This window comes from Mytilus trossulus, chromosome 3 (genome assembly GCF_036588685.1).
Source record: "Mytilus trossulus isolate FHL-02 chromosome 3, PNRI_Mtr1.1.1.hap1, whole genome shotgun sequence".
NCBI classification, from domain to species: Eukaryota; Metazoa; Mollusca; class Bivalvia; order Mytilida; family Mytilidae; genus Mytilus; species Mytilus trossulus.
In genome coordinates, this window is record NC_086375.1 from 6,283,746 (window position 1) to 6,307,567 (window position 23,822).

General features: G+C 30.6%; 2 protein-coding genes across 4 annotated transcripts in view; both read left to right on the forward strand.

Moving 5' to 3' along the window:
• The first annotated feature begins 1,357 nt into the window (after positions 1-1,357).
• On the forward strand, positions 1,358-10,250 carry LOC134710051 (mitochondrial chaperone BCS1-like). 3 transcript variants are annotated; one of them, XM_063570208.1, is made up of 5 exons: positions 1,358-1,472; positions 5,027-5,781; positions 6,275-6,430; positions 7,330-7,447; positions 9,975-10,250. In XM_063570208.1, exons 2-5 carry the CDS (start codon positions 5,049-5,051, stop codon positions 10,228-10,230), a joined length of 1,263 nt encoding a protein of 420 aa, XP_063426278.1. In that variant the 5' UTR covers positions 1,358-1,472; positions 5,027-5,048; the 3' UTR covers positions 10,231-10,250. The 3 variants fall into 3 exon arrangements, with proteins under 3 accessions (XP_063426278.1, XP_063426279.1, XP_063426280.1); XM_063570209.1 differs by having other exon boundaries at positions 1,359-1,441; XM_063570210.1 differs by having other exon boundaries at positions 1,361-1,449.
• A 5,982-nt stretch (positions 10,251-16,232) lies between these two features.
• LOC134710056 (uncharacterized) overlaps positions 16,233-23,822 on the forward strand; it is a 60,227-nt gene continuing 52,637 nt past the window's right edge. Inside the window, exons 1-3 of the mRNA XM_063570214.1 lie at positions 16,233-16,346; positions 18,076-18,174; positions 21,402-21,485. Coding sequence (XP_063426284.1) covers positions 18,151-18,174; positions 21,402-21,485 — 108 coding nt within the window. The 5' untranslated portion in view covers positions 16,233-16,346; positions 18,076-18,150. The remainder of the gene's footprint in view (positions 16,347-18,075; positions 18,175-21,401; positions 21,486-23,822) is intronic.

Genomic DNA, 23,822 nt, shown 5'->3' on the forward strand with positions numbered 1-23,822 from the left:
ATTTCAACATACTTGCAATTGTCTCCATATAGTCATTTCTCTTTCATACTGCTATACTGAACCAAAAGTGGCTATTGTTGAAGATGCAGGTGAGAAACTGAGAGACACAGGATTTTGATAGGTAATCTATAATGTCTCTATAGGTTTAATTCTGGGTTGGTTTATTTTGCGTACCCAAGGTTTGTATTATATATACATATACAAATCCTTGCAAGCAAGCATCATACACTATTGTTTTTGTCCAGCAAAGCGCGAAATGTTGTATGGAACTTGACATTAAAATCGGGGGTCCTCGGTTGCGGAGGGGTTGAAGTATTTACTACTGTGATCACTCAGTAGCCAGTCAACACCGCAGTGAGGTTGTGAGTTCGAACCCCGCTCGTATGGGTGCACTCGACTTTAATCTTTTAATTGACTATAGGAGTCACGCCAGTTTTCCAAACGAAGGTCGGTGGTTTTCTTCCACCAATTAAATCTGACCGAAACGAATTAGCCTGAATGCGGTGCTTAAAAGTGACGTTAAAACACACACACAAAAAAAGAAAGAAAGAACGAAAATAAAATTAAAATGAATCGCAGAAACTCTGAATTAGAATCATGGAAAATGCCTTGAGGGGAATTGTAATATTTTGCTTTTGCCGCAAAACAATACCCCGCCTTTTCCCTATACATGCATGCTAAGGGGACGACCATTTGATATTCTGGGTGAGGAGGATTTGTTTTGGATCGGTTATTTTTTTTTTAAGAGGACAGGTTATCTATTTTCTGCACTATTGAAGCAAGATTTTTCATTTTCATTAAAGCAACGGACTGATTATTTATTTTCACAACTATATTTATGACTATCATAAAACATACAATTTTTAAATTTTGTGTGTTTATCATTAATAATGTATATAATCAGAATTAATCTAAATGAATCATCTATATTCCGAACTCTATAAACAATATACATACACAGTATCATAGTTTTGGCCCGTTTTTTTGGGGGAAAAAAAGATGAATTAATTTATGAAGAATCAGGTGCTCTTACTTTCGATTAGACCTGCTGAGTTATTTATTTTCAATACATTGCAAGTCACGTAACTAAGTTATTTTTAACTACCACAGAACAAACCATTTATTTTTCACGGTGACTTATTAAAGCCGAGCTATTTATTTTCAAAATCCTCCTGCCCCCACCCCCCACCAGAATTTTAAAATGATCGTCCCCTAAAGTGAGATTTAGTAGTAAAATCCTTGTCGTATTAACGTATGTTCAAACGACTTAAAATTACACATAACACTCTCTAGAGAATAAATCGTTTCGTCAATTCTGGTCGGATCTGCAATACCTAACTTGGTACAACCATTGTAAATTCCAAGATGGCAGCGTCCATATCAACATTTTGCATTTCTGATAAAGTATTTCCCCAGCTGATCTTAGGCCATTAGTACACATGTAAAGCGGTATTTCCTATTTATGATAATATGTAAGCACATTGAATACTACAGGGAAATAAAAAAAAAAGTGTCATATGGCTGAATATGCAGGATTTGTAGCTGGAGTACAGAAAATTAAAAAGTCATGAAACATATGACCTCGGAATTTTATTTTCTCTGCATTTATGAATTGTGATATTTTCTTTGCTTATTTTACTGTTTGCTTTTTAATATATTCACTATTTTATGTCTTTTCTATCTATGCAAAGCAAGCAAAAATCAACATAAACAGGTTGGAAACAACAACCCCACCCCCCAATTTTTACTCGAATGTAACTTAAATAGACAATATAGACAATATTAAAGCTAGAACAGCAGATCATATCTTCTCATTAAAGTCTATTGTAGACAAATATAAAACTAAAAAAAAGAAAATTTTTGCAGCATTTATAGATCTGCGAAAAGCCTTTGATACTGTCTGGAGGGAGGGTTTATTCTACATTCTACTCCAAAACAGACTTCCAGGCAAGCTTTTTAATGTCATCCAATCAATGTATAATGACAACAAATGCAGAATTAAATTTCAAAATGGTATGAGCCATGAATTTATATCAAATTATGGAGTAAAACAAGGGGATGTACTTAGCCCCACTTTGTTTAATATTTATATAAATGGCCTTGTAAATGACCTTGATCATGCAAACACTCAACCAATTATTATAGGAGATGTTAAATTAACATCATTATTATATGCAGATGACATTATTTTATTATCTGAAACCCAAGAAGGGCTACAAAATGCACTAAATGAGTTAACTAAATTTTGTTCCCTATGGAAACTTGATGTTAACAAACAAAAATCAAAAATTATAATATTCAATTCTAATGGAAAATCTCACTGTAATTATTTTAAAGTAGAAAAAGAACATCTTGAGACTGTTAAATCTATTTGTTACCTTGGAATAACTATAAATTGTTCAGGAAGTTTAAGTCATTCAAAAAAAAATCTTATGGAAAAAGGGAGAAAGGCTTGGTTTAAAATTAAAAAAACAGTCTCTTTAGATAATTCCTGCAGTATGCTTGAAAAATTATTTGATACTTTAGTTGTTCCAATAACTCTTTATGGGAGTGAAGTTTGGGGTGTAAGCCAAGTGTTCAAAGATTCAGATCCATTTGAACATTTACATATTAAATTTATTAAAGAAATTTTAGGTGTACAGTGCAAAACAACAAATGTAGCCTGTTTAACTGAGACAAACAGAATCCCTTTGTACTTTAAAATTCAGCTTTCAGCTATAAAATTTCTAAACCATATTGTAAACTCGCCTAACACTTTAGTCCATAAAATATATAATAATGTAGAGAAAACAAGTAAATGGGTTAACATTGTAAAAGACTGGTTAAATAAATTAGGTTTTGGTCATCTCACTTTTGATACTTTTAATTTAAAATATCACATAAATAGTATCCAACAAAGAATCTATGACCAGGCTTATCAAATTATAAATTGTTCTATCAATAAATGTGAAAAATTAAATTTCTTTTGTCATACTAAAAGAATTAGAAAAAGGCCCCCATATATTGATATATGTAAATTCAAAACTGACCGATCAGTTTTCAGTAAATTTAAACTAAGTGCACATTCCCTAGCAATTGAAAGAGGGCGTTATACCAACATTGAAAGAAGTAAACGCATTTGCTTATCCTGTAACAGACAAGAAATTGAGGATGAATACCATTTCTTCTCAATCTGTCCATGCTATACATCATTAAGGGATACCTATATACAAAATATTAATAAAAATCTTAATTTCAATTTTATTAAATTGCAGTCCACTATAACACTTAAGCATTTGACTGTACTTTTAAATAGCAGTCTACCAGTCATTATAAAAATCACCATAAAGTATATTAATGATTGTCTTTTATTAAGAACATCTGTATAACTTGTATTTCTTTTAATATGCAATGCCAACCTAATTTTTGTTTGTGTTCTTTTTTCAATTGTTCATGAACATTAATAATGTGTTAACTGTTGATATTTATAGCCTTTTTTTCTTCTTTGCTGTGAATACCACTGTCACTCTAATATAATTGTAATCAATTTAACTATTGTACGTTTATTGTCTTAATTTTGTATGCCATAACCATTTAATGTAAATGTGTTTGTGCGAATAAAATATTGTCTATTGTCTATATTGTAACTTAAAAGAGGAAAAAATAACTATATTTGGAACAACATTTTAAAGAGGTAAAATTATTTTTAATAATCATGATAATAAAAAAGAAATAAATCCAGGAACATTACAAAATTCTTGGCAATGTTTGGCATGTTTGGATTCAATACCAAACTTTTTCATAGTTCTTTGGGACCCCCCCCCCCCCCCCCCCCACAATATAAATGTATGCTCATTTGTTCTAAAAACAAATGAAAAAGTGGTATTTGTTATCACTTGAAATTTACTACTCATGAACACGATAAAAGGATATTTGTCATCACATTGATGGGTTTGTTCCTCATCTGTTAAAAACTATAAAATTGAATAAGAATGTGAAATGTGAAGTCAAAAGTTGACACACTGTTACAGCACTTCATATAAACATGAACTATCCCTTTTGGCACAATGTTTGGGGTTCTGGAGTCAATTTCACAAAAAAAACTTATGACTAAGATTGATCGTAAATATACTGAATTGTTAATGACTTAAATAATGTCCAGTCTTAGTCGTAAGTTTTTTTGTACAAAGTTTTCCAGAGTAATTTTATGATTGGTTCATCTGATTTTTGCAATTTTTGAAGCCACAAAAATTGGAACAAATCACAGACAAACAATTCAAGTTGGATTCATGGATATTAATTTTTGTAGATTCGGCAAAAAATGCATTTTCATGGGTATTTAATTTATTGGTTTTGCCAAGGTCTGCATATAACCTTATAAACATTTTGTAACTTGTTGAACATTTAATTTTGTGGTTCAGCTGCACTCATGAAATTGGTATCTAAAAAATAATAATGAATCAACAGAAGTCAGCTATAAAAGGCCTTGAAATGTCAAATGTAAAACAATTAAAACAAGAAAACTAATGGCCAAATTTATGTACAAAATAATGAATGAAAAATATGTATGTTACACAGCAACAAATGAGAACCACTGAATTACAGGCTCCTGCTTTCAGACAGGCACATACAGACTGTTGAGGGAACTTGGGTTTAAGTTGTTTGAAAGGCCAATATAATGCATATACATTTGTACATTTGAAAAGATAAAAAAAATCATTTGATAAAATATAAGTGTCTCTCAGCAATGCTCATTTACACTTTTTAGATCTGTTGATATGCATAAACAATGTATGTATTGTCCATATTAACTATTACAATTTGTGAATTATGAAAATATCTTGATTATCAAAGGGGAACAACTCTGACAGCCATTTCTTTCAAGTAAGTTTTATAATGACATCTTCTGGAGCAATGATAAAAAAAATTAAAAAATATTCCAACATGAACAAATTTTATGGCATTGTTAATGTTACATGTAAGTCCAGTGTTACTTCTGTCAGGTAGAAAAAATATATGTTGACAACTTTGTTCTTTTTTTCTTCAGATTGAAACAAAACTAGATCATCATGCCTATCAAGGAATTAGTTGCCTCCCTGAGTGACAATCCATACTTTGGAGCAGGAGCAGGATTGTTTGGTATAGGAATGTTTACTGCCTTAGCCAAGAAGGGAACACAGATGGGTATGATACTATTCAGAAGGCACTGTATGATGAGTCTAGAGGTAACCAGCAAGGACAAGAGTTACTATTGGTTGTTGAACTGGATCTCCATTTGTGGAACACATACGCAGCATTTGAGTGTAGAAACATCATTCAGTCAGTCGGAAACAGGAAAAATAAACACAACATTTGACTTCATACCAAGTCCTGGTAGCCATTTCTTTAGACATAAAAGTACATGGATTCGAGTGGAAAGAAATAGAGAAAAACAAATGGTTGATTTCCAGAGAGCTGCACCCTTTGAAAGTGTTACTCTGACAGCAGTTGGTTTCAATCGAAGTATTTATTTTGACATTTTAGAAGAAGCAAGACAGTTAGCGCTTCAAAAACAAGAGGGTAAAACTATTATGTATACAGCCATGGCTGCCGAATGGAGGCCATTCGGATATCCTCGGAGGAAAAGACCGATTGAATCTGTTGTATTAGATGAAAGAATATCAGAACGTATTATAAATGATGTTAAGGAATTTACCCAGAATTCTAAATGGTACATGGATAGAGGGATACCTTATAGACGTGGATATTTATTGTATGGACCACCTGGTTGTGGTAAAAGTAGTTATATAACAGCATTAGCAGGTAATTACAATATATTTTTACTTTCACTGTATTTGAAGTTTTAAAATTTCACTGAGTTTTGTGATCGGTGAAATCAAAAATAGTAAACAGCAAAATAAACAAGGTAACAAATGTTTAAACTTGCAATTGCATAATATGATTATATATGTACATTTGTACATGAACATAGGTGCTTTATTTCCCTCTTTTGGCACAAGATTGAGATACACTGAGATAAAAAGAAGATGTTTACCACTCCTTTAAGTCTTTTGATGCCTGAGGTAAAAATAAAAAAGAATGTGATTATTTTTCAGGTTAACATTCATGTTCAAATGTTTATTTGATTGCTGGCTATATATTTTAATTTACTCCTTTTGAGTGTTGAATGACTATGACAAGATAAAAGTCACCTAAAATGAAATCTGAAATTCTATTAGGAAATGGCAACATTGTCATTTCAAGAATGTTTTTTTCTTGGTTTTATTTATAATTTACTTCCTTGTTTATTTTAAAGGATCCCTAGATTACAGTATATGTGTGTTAAACCTGAGTGAGAAGGGTCTGTCTGATGACCGACTGAATCATTTACTGGCAGTTGCACCAGAGCAGAGCATTATACTACTAGAAGATATAGATGCTGCATTCTTAAACAGAGATTTAGCAAAAGAAAGTAAGATTTATAATAAAGGATCCTGCAGTTTTTGGCTCTATTGCTTTATGGAAAAGGGAGTGTTTTACACCAGCATTACATTTCTCTAAAAATTCAAATCCTAGTTCAAGATTATGAAGTATTATTCTAATTCTATTGAAAGGTATTTTGTTATGTGAAAAACAGTCTTGAAATTATATACAAGATTTTTCCTATTTATTTTTACCTTCGTCAGCAATGTATGAATACTGTATTTGATTAATTGATTGTAGTTTGATATGAATGGAAGGCAATTGAACATATGTTGAGGTTAATATCTATCAGGCAGAAAGTCAACAATATAGAAAGAATGAGAAAATGATATAAAAGTTTATATATCATGCATATAGTCTTCAACAATGGACACATTTCAATGCTTAAATAGAATTGCTGCAAGTTTAAAAAAGTTAGAATATAAATTTAACACAAACAAGACATAAGAGCCATTGTTTGAGAAATTTCATAGCATACTTTCCTCCTTGATTTGATACTTGTCACAATGTTGATACATGTACAGATATAACAAGATTAAGACCATATTACCAGAAAGGAAGTTAGCCGCTTCTCAGTAGCATACATCCTCTTTGATTACTATTTTGTTTTTTTAAATTTAGACATCATGCCATTACTGTAAAACCTATAAGACTTGGCTATGTCATGAAACTTTCTAAGTTCTATTCATATATACATGTATTACAACTATTATTAGATTATAATATTAACAGATATTATATATAACCACAGACCTTAAACTGATAATTGGTGACCATACATTTATGTCAATATAAGATTAATAAAACTCTTGCCTTTAAACAATAAAAAATCTTCAAATAATTTTGAGTGACCTAAATAATATTGAACAAATGACTCTTTTATTCCAGATCCTGTAGCTTACAGTGGAATGGGACGTTTGACACTCAGTGGATTACTGAATGCTATGGATGGAGTAGCCTCAGCAGAAGCCAGAATTATTTTTATGACAACTAATTATTTAGAGAGGTATTAGTAAAAAGATTTCTTAAAAAAGTCCCTCGTTTGATCAGTAAACAGCATTTATAACATCAAATGTTGTATTTCACTGATTTTTATCATTCTTTTTTTCAATGGATGAAAAATGACATAAGGGAGACAACTCAGGATGAAAAATTAAACAAATTGTCTGATATTGCTAGAATATGATGAGGCCAAGCTTCTGTCTTTGAATAATATTGATACATTTGTACTTGTTCAGTTTCATAAAACATGATGAATCAAGATAGTTTACAAAGAAATATTATAAAGATGTTGAAAATGTTATGGTCCTTGGTTACACAGTTATTTTCATGGAACTAAAAATAGAACTTCTGAAAATAGGACAACAATACAATAATGTTATTCAAAGTATTTCTACACAAAAAAATCTATTTAAATCTATAGAATTTTTTATTTAATTAAAATGGACAAATTTCAAATTTTGCCTACAAATTATTATCAGAGCTAGTTTTTCATTTAATTATATGGACCATAATTTGGTATTCGGCCTTTGGTTTCTTTTTGTATCCTTTTTTATAAGTTCTAAAATTTTAACTTTTATTTTGTGGGTTGTGTTGGTGTTAGAATAGTATGAATGGAACAATTTAGTTTTTCGAGAAAAAATTAATACATTTTGATTCACCGTTTACGTGACATGAAACCAAACAGGAAACCAATCTTTATTTTCTTTATTTTGCACAATATAATTCAAAAGGCATAAATAAACACCATTACTAGTGTTACTAGCTTCATGTTAATATTTAAAATCTATTTTCAATGTTATATTAAAGTTTTTTTTAAACCTGACAGGAAACCATAAGAAACCGAAAGCATTTTTTTAGTTTTATTTTATTGCAAAATCTGCTTAAAATAATCTGAACAGTATACTTTTTCTTAAAATCCATCTTAAATGTATCAGTATTATAAAACTCCTAAATATGTGCTTGTTTTGAAAACAATTAGTACAATTTATTCAGAATTTTCCATATTTTTTCCATTGATACAGGATACCATAATCGTTGTATCTTGATGTTAAAGCAAAAAAAATGTATTTATATTTGGTTTTGATATTCCAGTTATATACAATTGATTCCAAATCATTGGCAATGTAACATTCTTTAAATCCAGTAAAGAAAAAAACTTTTAACTTGGAATTAAAATCTTTAAAATAGGCACAATGTGATACTTGTGACCTGTACACCATCTACATGGTTTCCACATTTTAACCTACTTTAGTGGGCTAAAATCAATAAAGTACTTCCTTTCAAGTCATGCATGGTAAAAGTTTACTTCTCCTTTGACAAGTTTATTGCGTTTCTGATAAGTGTTTGCAGAACATGAATAAAAAATATTAATTAAAAACTGTGACAGGATTCCAACTTTGTACATTCTAAGTGTAACGGTATATTAACATGTATTTGTTATTAAATTATATTTATTCACCTAAAATATCCAGTAATATTTACTGCTGAAGTTAAATCAATCCAACGAGCATTGGTACAATGATAAGAGACGTAATTTGATTGATTTTTCCAAGGACTCTTCACGTCATTATCGGGAAACGAAGTGTGTTCTAACGTCTGTCAAATATGAAATCGATTTTGTCAAGTCATTGGGCATTTATTTTCACACAGGATCGTATGTAACATTATGCACATAGGAAAAATAACAGACCACCGGCGCAATCTCTTTGACAATTGTATTTTCCTCTTTTAAACAAGACGAAACAAGTCTACACATTATGTTTGCTAACATCCCGTTGGAAACAAAAACAATGTTTAGACCTAGTATTTCGTACATCCGGCCGTAATGGCATGATCACATGTTAGTCACATGTTTCACATATGACCGGAAATGGTTAGAACTTAAGGACAAAAACAATTTTAATAAATAACTGGACTTCTGTTTCGTGTGAAATGTAACGCATAACAACAACGTAATTTTCTTACTTAATTATTACGAAGATCAAAACAAGAATGTAAATCATCTCGGATTTACCTGTTTGAACATCTCGCGAGAGTTCATATTTGCATATTGTTTTTAAGAATTCTATTACAATAAAGCAGATTACATCATCTAAAAATTGCGTTACGAAATCGGACACAAAAATCACGCCACTGTTCTTACATCTGCTACATAAATACTTATAGTTCTCGGCATTTTCTTCTCACTATTCTTATTGGTCGATGTTCTTTGTTATTTGAAAGCAAAAGTTACGAATTTGCCGGTGACGATTATCTATAAATCAGTCAACGTTTTGCTTTTCGAAAGCAATAAGTAACGAGAGAAACGACACAAAAATACGGTTGTAGAATCTTTGAAATTCGTATATTTTAATTTTTTTTCTAGGGAAGAGTAGCATACACTTGTATGTTGATTAAAATAATGGCATCTTTAGATGTAGTTACAACTTTTCTTACAGTAATTCACATTTTATCACTTTTCTATAGTTATAGGAAACGGAGCCCAATAGCAAATTATGGTCCATATATAAAATTTAAGATCTGTATTTCAGATTGGATCCAGCTTTAATTAGACCAGGTCGAGTGGATGTTAAGGAACTGATAGATCACTGCACTAGCTACCAGCTAGAGAGAATGTTTATGAGATTTTATCCCGATGAACCTGAATCAAATGCTCAAATGTTTTCACACAAAATACAATCGTTAGGTAAACATGTTAGTGCTGCACAAGTGCAGGGACTTTTCCTTAAACACAAAGACAATCCAGAGAATGCTTTAAATGATGTAGAGTTTTTATGGGCATCTTGATATCAGAAATAAATATTTTTATAGAAGTACTCGTTTTATGCATTGAACAAGCTTGACTGGTGCTACATGAGGAGCAGAAAATACATATTTTGCCATATTTATTTGCTTGTGCCTACTTTTAAGTTTTCTTTTTTGTGTAAGAAAAGAGGCAGAAATAACATAAGGATGACATTTAAATCATAACTTAAAAAAAACATTAACACAATGACAAAAAACAAAGAGATCTACAAGAACTACATAGAAACCTAAATACTGAGCTATATGAACCTTATACATGCTACCAAAACAGATAATGATCTTTGTATAGCTTATTTATCTGTAATATTTTGTGGATGAATGGTGACCAATGTATTTTTACCATTTCTGATTCTTCATCCAACCAATAGAATGGACAGTAAGTTGTTTGTTTAGTTGGTCAACATGGTGAGATACAAGACTAAGAAACATTATCAACACAGAAACACCAACAAAAAAATAGTCTCAGGAAAATATGCCCTTGAAATTATTAGATACATGATACTGTTCTAAATAACAGGTCAACAGATTCCTAGACTAGTCCCAAGCAAGTATGAAAATCTTGTACCTATGATATTAAAAAGGAAGGTTAGAGCTTATCAATTTATAACTTGTTAAACAGGAGCAAAAATTTATACATTTTTTTTTGTACTTTTATTGCTGGTATTCATCATAAAGTCATAGTGAGCACATCATAACAGAGCAAAAACTTGAAGACATTTTTTGCCTGCATACACCTTATCACTATTTGGAATTCTTTTCGACAGTTGATAAAAAAATCGGCACTTCTGGAACTATTGATTTCAAACAACAATCACTTTTCCATTGAAGCGTCAGATATTTTCTATTACAAAATCAAAATCTCACAGAAACCTTCTGGATTTCATGTAATAATAAGAGACAAATAGCGATAAATCGTATTGAAGACATTGATGCTAGAATATCAATAAGCTACAGATAATAATTATACATAGTTATTACAAAAAAAATATATCTTAAAAGTTAAAAGTAAAGAAATATAATTTCAATCGGTTGAATTTATGAATTAGTATGAAATTATTTTCTTCTGAATTGTCTGCCCATAGGTGGCATATTAAGGTTATGTGTTTCATCTGATTTTGCGGTTAAATCATTCGGCACAACAGGGTCCACTTGATCGGTCACGTTTATTTTTTATACTAGGGTTTTCATAGATTTTGTATCATGCATTAAGAGATTATTTTGCATTACATGTGTGGGTTCACTGAATGAACTATTTATATATTTATACGAGGACATTATAAAGATGTTAATATTATGTACATGAGATATATTATTAGATGGTAATTAAACCAGCCATCGGCTCTGTCGTGTGGTATTGCACTTTACTATTTCTTGTTATTATTATTATGAGAATAATATGTGGTTTTGATATATGGGTATTAACAGAAGAAGAACCCTTGAAACAGTGCTGCTTTTGAAGGTCTATTGTTAATCATAAATGAAACATTATTTTTTTCTAAATCCCAATACTTCATGGGATAAAAAAAAAAACTATTTGTACTGACCACAGGCATTGTATCAATGCAGATTATATTATTCACATTGTTTCAAACATTTGCCAAGACTAGGTTGATGTGCCATATTCTGTTAATTAAGAAACTATTGCATGCATTTATTATTGCATTTATTTTTCAAAAATGGAAAAAATATGAGTGTGTAAATATTCCAATTGAACATTACTCACCCAGTTGCATAAATCACTTTACTAAAAACCTTGCAATAATTTCTAAAATAACTGTATATCAATGATGTGGAATATATATTATTGAGAAAGAAATCCAACATAGATAAAACAACAAAAAATGCAGAGGTCTATGTCAGTCTCCAACCATATGCCAATTGTAAACCTATATTTCAAGCTATAAATGGCCCAAGTCAAAATGAATAAGTTTTATGGACATTTGAACTTTTATCAAGACAAAATTCTAAAAACTAAAACCATAAATGACATGGTTCTAAACTCATTGGTGCCCTTCAGCTTTTATTAGTCCGAGATTACTCCGACGTCCAACGGATGTTTTGCCAGACAAGCTTGGACGTCAGAGTAATCTGGGACTAAGCTAGAATCTGCTCTTTGGTGGGGTTGTCTTTTTGACACATTCCCCATTCCCATTCTGAATTTTATCATGGGACCTGCCTAGTGTCTTCTTTTATATCTAATTTTTAGAGGAGCTCAATCTTTTTGTAATAATCTTTATATTTTTTTAAAATTCTACTTGAATGTGTAGCACATCAGACCAAATATAATTGAGCATGGAACATGTATATATTTGTAATAACACCATTTGATTTTCCTCTCTCAGTCTTTGTTAAATTTGCACTTTTCCAAAAAGTGTGCAGAATTTATCCTTGTTTTAAATATAAAAGAAAAACTTGACATGAGTAAAGTTTTATCCTGTCCAGTAATTTACACAAAATTTCACATAACATTCCATTGCATATAAAAAAAAAGTAATCAATGAAAGTTGACCAATCAAATTTTCACCCTTATTCTTTCTGTATATAATCTTTAGTAACCATGTTACCTTCAAAACGTTCTATAGACATACCAAATAAAAAAAATAATGGTGCTTTGAAACACCCAATTTATCTGTCTATGACACAATTTTACTGCAATGAAATTAAGAATTGGTTTCATACAACTGTCAAATTTAAGGAAATAATTACTTTTTTACCCCGTTTTTGTTTGCAACTGGATGTGACGTACTACGAGTTGGTGGTGTTAGGAGTAACACATGGCTGTGCTCCTGACTTTTGTCTTCCTTCTGTCTATTTACACCTTATTATGTTTAAACCTTTTATAGATTACTATACTATATGGGTTTTGCTCATTGTTGAAGGCAGTACAGTGACCTTAGTAGCTTTGATCTACCATATTTTATTTCTTGTGGATAGTTTTCTCATTTGCAATCATACCAAATTTTATCATTTGGTGTATGGAATACCAGTAATTGTATCTGTCTTGCAGAATTTCTCTAACATTCACCATGACCAAAAGTTTTCTTTGATGAGTCTTGTTTCTCAGATGCTATAATAAAGCAGGTCAGCTGGTGTATGAACTGATTGTCATTGGTCTTTTAACTCTTTTTCTTTTTATACAAAATTGAAAATGTTTTTGGTCGTATATTGGTATCACATTGACGTCGTCGGCATCCGAAGACATTTGGTTTTCCCACTCTAACTTTTGTAAAAGTAAATAGAAATCTTAAAAATTTAATCACAAGGTTTATGGCCATAATAGAAGGTTGGGTTTGATTTTGGGTGTTTTGGTCCCAACAGTTTAGGAATTAGGGGACAAAAAGGGCCCAAATAAGCATTTTTCTTGGTTTTCGCACAATAACTTCAGTATAAGTTAATAGAAATCTATGAAATTTTAACACAAGGTTTATGACCACAAAAGAAAGGTTTGGATTGATTTTGGAAGTTTTAGTCCGAACAATTATGGGCCAAAAGGGTTCAAAATTAAACTTAGCTTCATTTTAACAAAAATTGAATTCTTGGGGTTCTTTGACATGCTGAATCTAAACATGTACTTAGATTTTTGATTATGGGTCCAGTTTTTAAGTTGGTCCAAATCGGGTTCCAAAATTTTTATAGCAATAGCAAGAAATTTTCAATTGCACAGTATTCCGCAATAGCAAGAAATCTTCAATTGCACAGTATTGTGCAATAGCATGAAATTTTCAATTGCACAGTATTGCGCAATAGCAAGAAATCTTCAATTGCTCAGTATTGTGCAATAGCAAGAAGTCTTCATTTGCACAGTATTGCACAATAGCAAGAAATATCTTATTTCACAATATTGCGCAATAGCAAAAAAATTTCAATTACACAGTTTTTTTGAAATATTCTTTGAAAGTTGGAGTTATCTTTCTTTGTTCAGAATAGTAGATGAATCAACTTAAATCATTGTTTTATACAACATACAATGTATATTCACTTTTACTACCAACTAATAAATTAAAACAATCTTTACCATTCAGTGATTACAAGCACATTTTTTACATTTTAATATTTTAAGATGTATTTAAATGAGTAGTTATTGTTGCAAACTCCAGTTAACAAAAAAATAAGCAAAAAATTTAGCAGGGGCTTAGCATCCTAAAGAATTTAAATATGAGATTGAACCAAATCAAAAGAAACAGAATCATTAAAATAATGATCAAATTATAACTGAATCGGCAAAACTCTCAAACACAGAAAAATGTATGTATTATGAAAAAAAAGCAAACCAATTAAGGCCATATGACAGGAATTAAGACATACCGGTAATTATATATTGACCCCTTTTTGAACTGGTCTTGTATGTCATTATTATTGAAGATAATCACCATATAAACATGACCCCTCTTGTTTACCTTCTAGTGCTTCTATATAGAACACAACTTACATATGTAAATACTGATTATCATAAGGTGTTTACTGGTAAAAAATGTGTTTGTTGATATACATGAATGTCATAGAATCTCTGTTGTATATCAATAAAAAGCAAAAAATGGACTGCAAGTTAAACTTAAATTTGTATTTGTCACGTACATACATGTAGTAACTTTTTTACAGAAAAAAAATCTGAGAAAAGTGTCTGTAGACAAATTTCTAAAATTTTGTCAAGGTTTGAATGGTTAAATTCAAAGTTAGTCCAGACAATAAATTACCACAGAACTTGCCTTCAAAGTTTATGATAGAGGATTTATCATACTGAGGTCAAACTAAATGAATTACTAGTATTATGCTAATGAATGCCACTTTCGAATTGATCATTATCGGTAATTTATACTTAAAGTTTGGCTATAGTGTAATACTGTTGCTATTTATATATTAAAAGTCTATTTTTACTGCTTTTCCAAAATTGTTTAAATTGTAAATTAAAAGAAAGTTGTACAAATGATACCTAGAAACCATGTTTTAAAATGTGAAACGGATATTAAGGCATGTTAGAACTTTTGAAATCACAAAGTTAGGAAAGGAAAACTAGAAACTGAAATAAAATATTTTGAAAGATGGATATCACAAATCACAAATTCAGTAGCTAGATAATAAAAAGATATGTCTCTGGCAAAGTAAATTAAAGAAATAATTAAGATAAAAAAAGGGATTTTACTTTTAAAATAATTTTCAATTGAAAGAAAATAATGTTTACTTATCTAATCTGTTATATTTTTTTTTTAAAGGAAGTGATAATCAAACAATTTATAACAAAAATGTCACCTCCCCCCTCCCCCGCCCCTGCCCTCCAATAAATGATTTCTGCTATAAAAAGCCTCATTAAATGGAGGAACATTCTTATTTAGCGCATTTTATCTGTTTAAGTGACCCCAAATGATTAAAACAGATGTTTTGGTATATTAGCCAGCAGCCCATTGTCAAATATACCAGTAACTCAAAGATATCTAGTGGGCAACATACAGACTTTAGTGGTGGATCCAGAACTTTTCATAAGGGGGGCCTACTGACTGACTTAAGGGGGGCCGGCTCCAGTCATGCTTCAGTGATTCCCTATATAATCAACCAAGTTTTCCCAACGAAAAAGGGGGCGGCCCCCAGGTCCCCCCTGGATCCACCTATGGCCTTCAATACTAAGAAGATTTGAAAAGGTGTTTACATAAAATATATCAAAATAGTAGAATTTTAAAAAAAAATTGTAAAAAAAACCCAAACTTTGAACAGAGACATTAACCAGATGATTGAAGTTAAAACACATTTCTTAAATGTATCACTCAAGTTTTAAAAGAGCTTCTAAATATCAGTGATTAAATGAGATTCACACTTTACAGTAAAATTTCTGTGAGCTTAAAAACCTCAAAGTTCCATTTGTTATATTTATATTATAAAGCAACATAACAAAGACTTTTAGCTAAGCAATATAATTATGCCCCACAGCCATGATAAAACATAAGAATAATAAAAAGTACGAACAGCAAATCAAACACACCCGGAATTTTATACTCGAAAGCAACACTTTACCATTGTTAGAAAAACACTGCTATGTTTTCCAACTGTGATTTGTGTATTGTATCTTATCATCTCAAAGCTATGGTGTAACTGTGATGATTTGACAGGTTTTTGTAACTTTCAAATAACAAGATTTTAGACAGGTTTATAGAAATTGCTGCAATTTCTATAAACTTGTCTACAATTTGCAAAAGAAACCAAAATTTCAGACACATGAATTTTAAACCCCAAAATTTGGCAAAAAGCATTCACACTAAAATTCCTAAAGATATGAACATTGAGTATAATTTCAAATAAACTTCAATAAAAGATCTTATATTTTATGTCAAATATCAAAAGTTACATTCCTAGTAGTGGAAAACTTTTATAACCTAAAAATAAAATATAAACTACATCAGAGACATAATATTGTATTATATGTCTCTGACTACATGTATAATAATTACCCAAACTATCTAGAAGCTAAGGCAGCAACCATTTGATTTTCTGGGGGGGCTATGGATTTATTTTTTTACAATTTTTTTTTCTCGCCTGTGGCAAAAAACAATCTTTTTTTTTCGAGACAAGTCAAAACAATTTTTTTCTTTCAATTTTAGCTTTACTGGCAGCTGAGGGTGAAACAAACAATTTTTTTTTTTTTTATAATCAAAAACAAATTATTTTTTTCTCCAAAAACTGGAAACAAACTTCCCCCCCCTCTGAAAATCAAATGGTTGCTGCCTAAAACAACACTCTATTTAAACAAGAACTATAATCTTTAAAAAAAATATATCCGACGTATTTAAATTTGAGTATTTGTTTAAAAAAAAAACTTGGAAATCTCACGTGTAGGTGCGTTCTAAAATTCATGTACGTTCGTATAACAAAGTTTACATTAAAAATATATAAATGTCCCAAATAAACAGCTGTCATGGATGCAAACAGCTACTATTGGAGAAATTATTATTTTAATAAAATATAATTCTTTGTGAGATCTAGTTAAAATATTTATAGCTTTTCACTTTTCCAGCACGATATAATTAACGAGATGTTTTTTTAAACACAACCAAATCACACACCATGACAGCATTTTGTCCAATCACAGAAAGGATTTTTCGAGCATGCTTATTCTGTTGCAATAGTAATGCGTCCTTAAGTTCAAAGGGCACAAACCGAAACTATACCGACTATGTCGGAAAAAAACTAGACAAAAATGCTGCAATGGTCTAATTAAGTTTGTCAGTTTGTTGCAGGTGTGCCTGACTCCAATCTCAATTGACACAGATTGTCAGTTTGTTTTCCTAACACGGGTCATGATTCTCTATCCAAACACCCTCAATTAAAAATGACTGTCACTAGAAAGACATAAGTGCTGGAAGTCACACTTAACACGAACAAATCAATCAATCGTATCAAAAATGAGGAGACTGCTGTGATTATGTCGAAGAAAAAAATGAACAATTACATATTACTGTAATCAGTCTTCAACAATGAGAAAATCCTGTATAGCATTTATTAAGCTATATAACAGGCCCCATGAGTGAGTATGACGAATCCAAAACAATCGTTAATATCATTTGAATGTTGCTATTTTGAAAGGATTTGTTAAAATTCCTCTACCATCCATTTAAAGTTTCGTTTGAAGTGATTGACTAAGAACATGATTGTAACCACAGACAACCTCATTTTCAGACAAACATGATGTCAATGAATGTCCCTGTCTTAGTAAAAGAATATTTGATGAGACAGCAATCCTGTAATACAAGTTGTATGTACAAGTAAACTTTTAAATGTCATCAAAAATTTGTATTTGAAATGTGTTTACAAACATATCTCATTGTTATTGTAATTTTCCAGGTGCTGTTTTTATGTTTTTAACTTGTTAGCCAATAGGACATGTGATGTTACCAAACTAGATAATAGAATGGTGTAATGTGGTGCTGTAAGGATTGTGTGGTAGGTTACATATGTTCAGATTTTATAGATAAAACTTTTGTACTACAAATGGCCATCTTGGGGGCTCCTGTTTTGTGGTGCTATAAACTTTGTTTGAAAGGTTAAAAAATTCACAGTTTTGAGGCAAATATTGATATTTTAAATAGATATAGGAAGATGTGGTGTGAGTGCCAATGAGACAACTCTCCATCCAAATAACAATTTAAAAATAAGTAAACCGTTATAGGTCAATGTACAGCCTTCAACACGAAGCCTTGGCTCACACCAAACAACAAGCTATAAAGGGCCCCAAAAATTACTATTAAAACTTATTTTGATACTTATAGAACCTTTTATACTTTTGAAAGAGACCATTATATCAGGCATCCTTCAGGAAAAGTCTTTAATTTTAATGCCAGACTGCTATTTCTATCAAATTTCAATATTTTAGCATTGTGAGCAAGAAATAATTACTGGGATTGGTGAACAAGTAGGTGTTTCCATACTGCAATCCCAGAGGTGTATCCATCCATTATTAAAAGGGGTCCCAACCCAGGAGAATGGGGGGTTTCATCTATATGGTTTCCATTCAAATGCATTGATCTTTAAAAAAAAAAGGGGGGTTCCAACCCTAGGAACCCTCCCCCTGAATCCCTAAGTAATAATTTTATATTGTGATTAGATCTTTAAAAAAATAATATGTACCGGTACTAGGTTTGCAGTTCTTAAAACTAAAGCATACAAGCTAATATTATGAATCAATCCAAGATTTCTATGACTTAGTTTTAGGCTCAAAAGTCAAAACTTCTAAAGTTATATTCTTATAAGAAGTGTCCATATATAAAAGCTACATTTTTGCAACAGGTCCTAATGCACAAATGAGTAATCTATCATGTCAAATTAAAAATTTAATGTGAGAAAGAATTTCAGTCATGCGGTATAATATTACATAACGATGAAACAATAAACTGAGGTAAAACAAGGTCAAATTAGTAATTTACTAGGATAAGTAAAGCACTTATCTATAAATGATAAAGTTTGCATATGTATTATGTCACCTGGATGTGTATTGCCTGTAATTATAGATTCTCAATACACGACATATTAGCCTCAGGACTTGACCAAAAGATTTTCATTTGATTCATAATATAAACCTTGATGTGTTTAAGGATAAACTTTATTGAAATGGAAAATTTACTTTTAAAAATGTAACTTATAGTTTAATAGGTAAGATTTCTTTATACTTGTTATAATTTCATTTCTTAAACTAAATTCTTCATACAGTGAACTTGTTTAGAAAATACTGGTGGTATACTGACTAATTGTGAAAGAACAAAATTAAACTTAGGGTACATTTACCAAGTTTTTCAATGGTTCTGTTTTTATGTATTTATGTTTTTTGAATTATAATAAACAATTAACACAATGAAATGAGTTTAAATACAACTTTGAAGAATTCATTTTGGAATTCTATCAAAATGTTTAGTTGTCAATTATTAAAGTTGGTTTTTTTTGGTAAGTGAATTTTGTCACTAGACACCTATTATTTTTTTCATAAATGCTTATTAACTTTTCAGAAAGGCACTAGGATACAAAATTCCTTTTTGAAGTAAACTGCCTTTACAATAATAATTTCTTATTACTTTGTTCTTTCCTTTTCCATTAAAATAATTTTATAGCCTAGAGTTATCTCCCATTTTGCAGATAAACTTTATTAGAGTTGAAATTGTGATAAGCTAATTTAATTAGTAAAGTAATGTAATTAGTTTTGTGATAACCTTATCGGCAATGGACATTTGAGCGCATTGACAGGACATTTGAGCGGAAAAAAAAGGACGTTTGAGCGCCAAAGTATAGGACATTTGAGCGCCTAAATTTTAGGACATTTGAGCGAAAATAAGAATAAGCGTAGGACATTTGAGCGAAAACAAGTCTTGGATAGAGAATTGTCTTATTGGCAATCATACCACATTTTCTTACGAATATAGTTCATTAAATGAGGAGTTTACCAACAAAAAGATTAAAACATATTTTAATTGTAAAAAACAAAGCACTAAAAACAAAGCACAGTCATAAAACAGGAGTTTACCAACAAAAAGATTAAAACATCTTTTAATTGTAAACAAAGCACTAAAAACAAAGCACTGTCATAAAACATAAAACTCGGCAACGGCATTATTTACAAGTCTGTTCGGGCTTGGAACTTATATCCCAGGCTTCTGACATAAAAATCCCTCGTAATTTCCTGCTGGCAGTATTTCGAATGCAAATCCCGGAGATTCTGTTCCTTTTTTTTCTTACTTTTAAAAAAAAATCTTAATTCGTGTAAAATTATCAGGGAAAATTTCGCTCAAATGTCCTGTCTGAAAACTCAGGTAAGGTTAATATCCCGGCGCTCAATTGTCCTATGAAGTCGGCGCTCAAATGACCCTATGTGCTTTTTTCTTTTTCGCTCAAATGTCCTATGCCCAACCTTATCAGGTAATAAATAGAGTTTTCTTAACATAATATCATAAATTAATCAGAAGGTTAATGGAGTAATGCTTGTTATTTCTTCACTGAGTTCATCATCTTGTTTTTAAGACATGTAAATTTGCATTGTGTTTTGAAATTAATAAAAATGAAAACAGGCATTTGAATTCAATACACAGACTTAATTTGTGATGAAGTTGGAAGGATTTCTTTTCATTGATAAATTAGTCAGTCCAATATTATAGTCACGAATGTAAACAGTCAAACATATTATTGTACAATTTGTCTTTTACTCCATTTCCGTCCAGATTAGGAAAGATGTGATTATTTGGTCGACACAAAAATGTTATGTTGTTTATTTGAATCAAAACTAATTTATACATTTCATTAAAAAATTTATTACCAAACAAATTATTTACTAAGTACTACTCTATACCTTAAAAATGAGATGTTTTTGAGCTATTTAAATTTTCTTTATGAAATTTAATTCCTATCATTTAAATACAGGTAAGAGTGTTATGTCACTTTAGGGAGTTTATTAAAAAATATACTTTATCATTTACGACATGGTTGAGAACTACTTGTGAAAACATCTTATTAATGCAGTGTGGTTTAAAATACAAGTATTTATACCAACAAAATCCTTATGTGGGAAGACACACACTTAAGTTTGGAATTTTAACGTGTAATATGTGAAAAATCTGTTTTTAATTTCACACAGTGTATTAAGTAGTTAATTAGTTGTTGTTAATTATTATGTGTATCTATACTAACAGGGTGTAATGGAGACGGGGAGAGGAATTTATTTGCAGAGAAGACAGGCGCTACGGAGAAAAGGATTTGTGTGGCACAAGGCAAAGGTAAGCCGTACTTCTAAAGATTTGTGTAGGCATGAGATTAACAACAAATCTGTACACTTTTACTTTAAGGCTTTCCTAATACCTATAATGAAGGACATGTACCGATAGTGTAATATAAACATGGTTCTTCAGCGACGTCCAGCATTACGGAGGAAAGGTTTTGTATGGCATAAATCCAAGGTCAGTGTATAACTGTTTAGGATGTGATGATAATACGATTCTATGAGGATTAGCTTGTATAAGATACATATAACAACAAGACTGTTCATTCTGTAATCGGGGATTAACTATACATGTTTAGCTTATGAATGGTTCATTTATAAATTGGATTTTTTGTGAAAACTTGAATAAAAGATAAACCATCTCATTTAAATACTGAAAAGTTGAAATCTGTGAGGAACGTGATATAAAGAAAAAGATTCTAAAGTTTTTTTCATGAGACCCCTCTTGTTGAATAGATACTACAGGATAAGGTGTGGTGATATGTTCAACTAGCCAAGGTCCTGCCCAAATTGACCTACTCTCAGTGAAATTTACTTCTTAAATTGACTTTCCTTGAATAAAACTAGATTGCCCTTTGAAAAGAGGAAATAAATGTAACTGTCTCACAAGAAAGTTGAACTAAGATTAAGTTTGCCCTGTTTAAAATCTGATTTCCATGGGCTATTGTCAATATCTCCTAGTGTAACCCTGTTACATGTGTGTAGGTTCTCATTTTACCTGTTGTATTATCACAATCAAATTAGGATGAGAAGAGAAACTCAATTTAAACAAAAATAATGAATTGACCCAATTTTTTTTATCTATGTAGTTTACAAGCGCAGGAGCTCTTTTCATATATATCTTTATTTGCAAAACATACAAAAACCAATTTTGGTTGTGGCAAATACATTGACAAACAAACATTATGAAACATAATGAAAACTCAGCAATATTATAAGAAATATGATAAAAACAGTTACTGTTCTCCTTTCCTCAGTTCTAATGACTCTTTAATAAAAGAAACAACTGCTTTTACATCATTTGGTGTTGATGGATTAAGTATTATCACGAGTTTATCAGTAAATCATACAAAAATGATGATCATAAGTTTTACTTATATATACTTACATGACTTGCAGATTGTCATGACCCTAAATAACCTCTCTCAGAGACATCTTGGCTAAGGGCCTGGCCTGGCCTGTCTTTGCTTTCTGTCTATCAGATAATATAATCAAAAATGAGTTTTTCCTCATTAAATTATCTTTTCAAATTCCTTATAAGTAAACTGTAAAAAGTCTATACATTTTTGGTTAGTTATACCATATGATACGCTCAGAAGATTTTTTTGTTGAAAAATATCAGTTGAGAGAAACTAGAGTTTTCTTAGCATTTCTTCACAAATACCCTCTCCCCACACTGACCATGATATACTAGATATAAATAGAGATGGTTAGCTTAAACAATCAGAATTGCAAACCTCCTATTGATTGGTCATCAAAATATTAAACAGATGTATCAAATTTTTAGGACAGTCATATGAATTTGTGAAAAATAGAGAAGTAGACATTTCCTGTGCCGCTAGGTGTTTTTTACCAATGCTCCTGCTGAACATGAAGTAATTGTATGATTACAACGAATATCTAAAGTTATAAACCAATAAAAATCTGGATACTTACAATGTATATAGGGTGTAATTTAACAAAGAAAAATTGACTTTAATGGTGTCTCTAGAAATTTATTCTTTTATACATTTTACTTTTGGAAGGGTTTTCATTCTTGAAATCACTAATTCTGTATTATGAAACAAAAAAAAATAAAATATGAAAGACCAGGTCAGGAAATAATGATTTCATTACAGTTTTAAAAAAACAACCTTATCAAGTTATGAATGAATTTTAAATCAAAATGAAAATAGGTTCAACATTGGACAATTGACAAAATTAACTAGAGTTATCTCCCATTATTGCAGATCATTTGACAAGTTGTATTGTTTTTAATTAGTGTTGTGTTAATTACAGTTAATTAATAACAGCTGATAGACCAGGTGTTTCGTTATTTGATATCAGGTAAAAACAATAGGTGTACAAACTTCTGGTTGTAGTTAGTCTTTCTGGAATATATACATATTTTAGTGTATTGGATAAAAAGGTGTTGAAAACTTCTGGTTGCAGTTTATGGCTTTCTACAATATATACATATTTAAGTGTATTGGATAACTTTATTATACATATATTTTCTGGAAATATACTTATAATTTCTTACTGTGTACATTATTTATGGTGAGTAGATATTGAAATTTAAACATTATAGTATTTTTCTTGCTTTCTTTCATGTTGGAATAATTTCTGGAGAAAA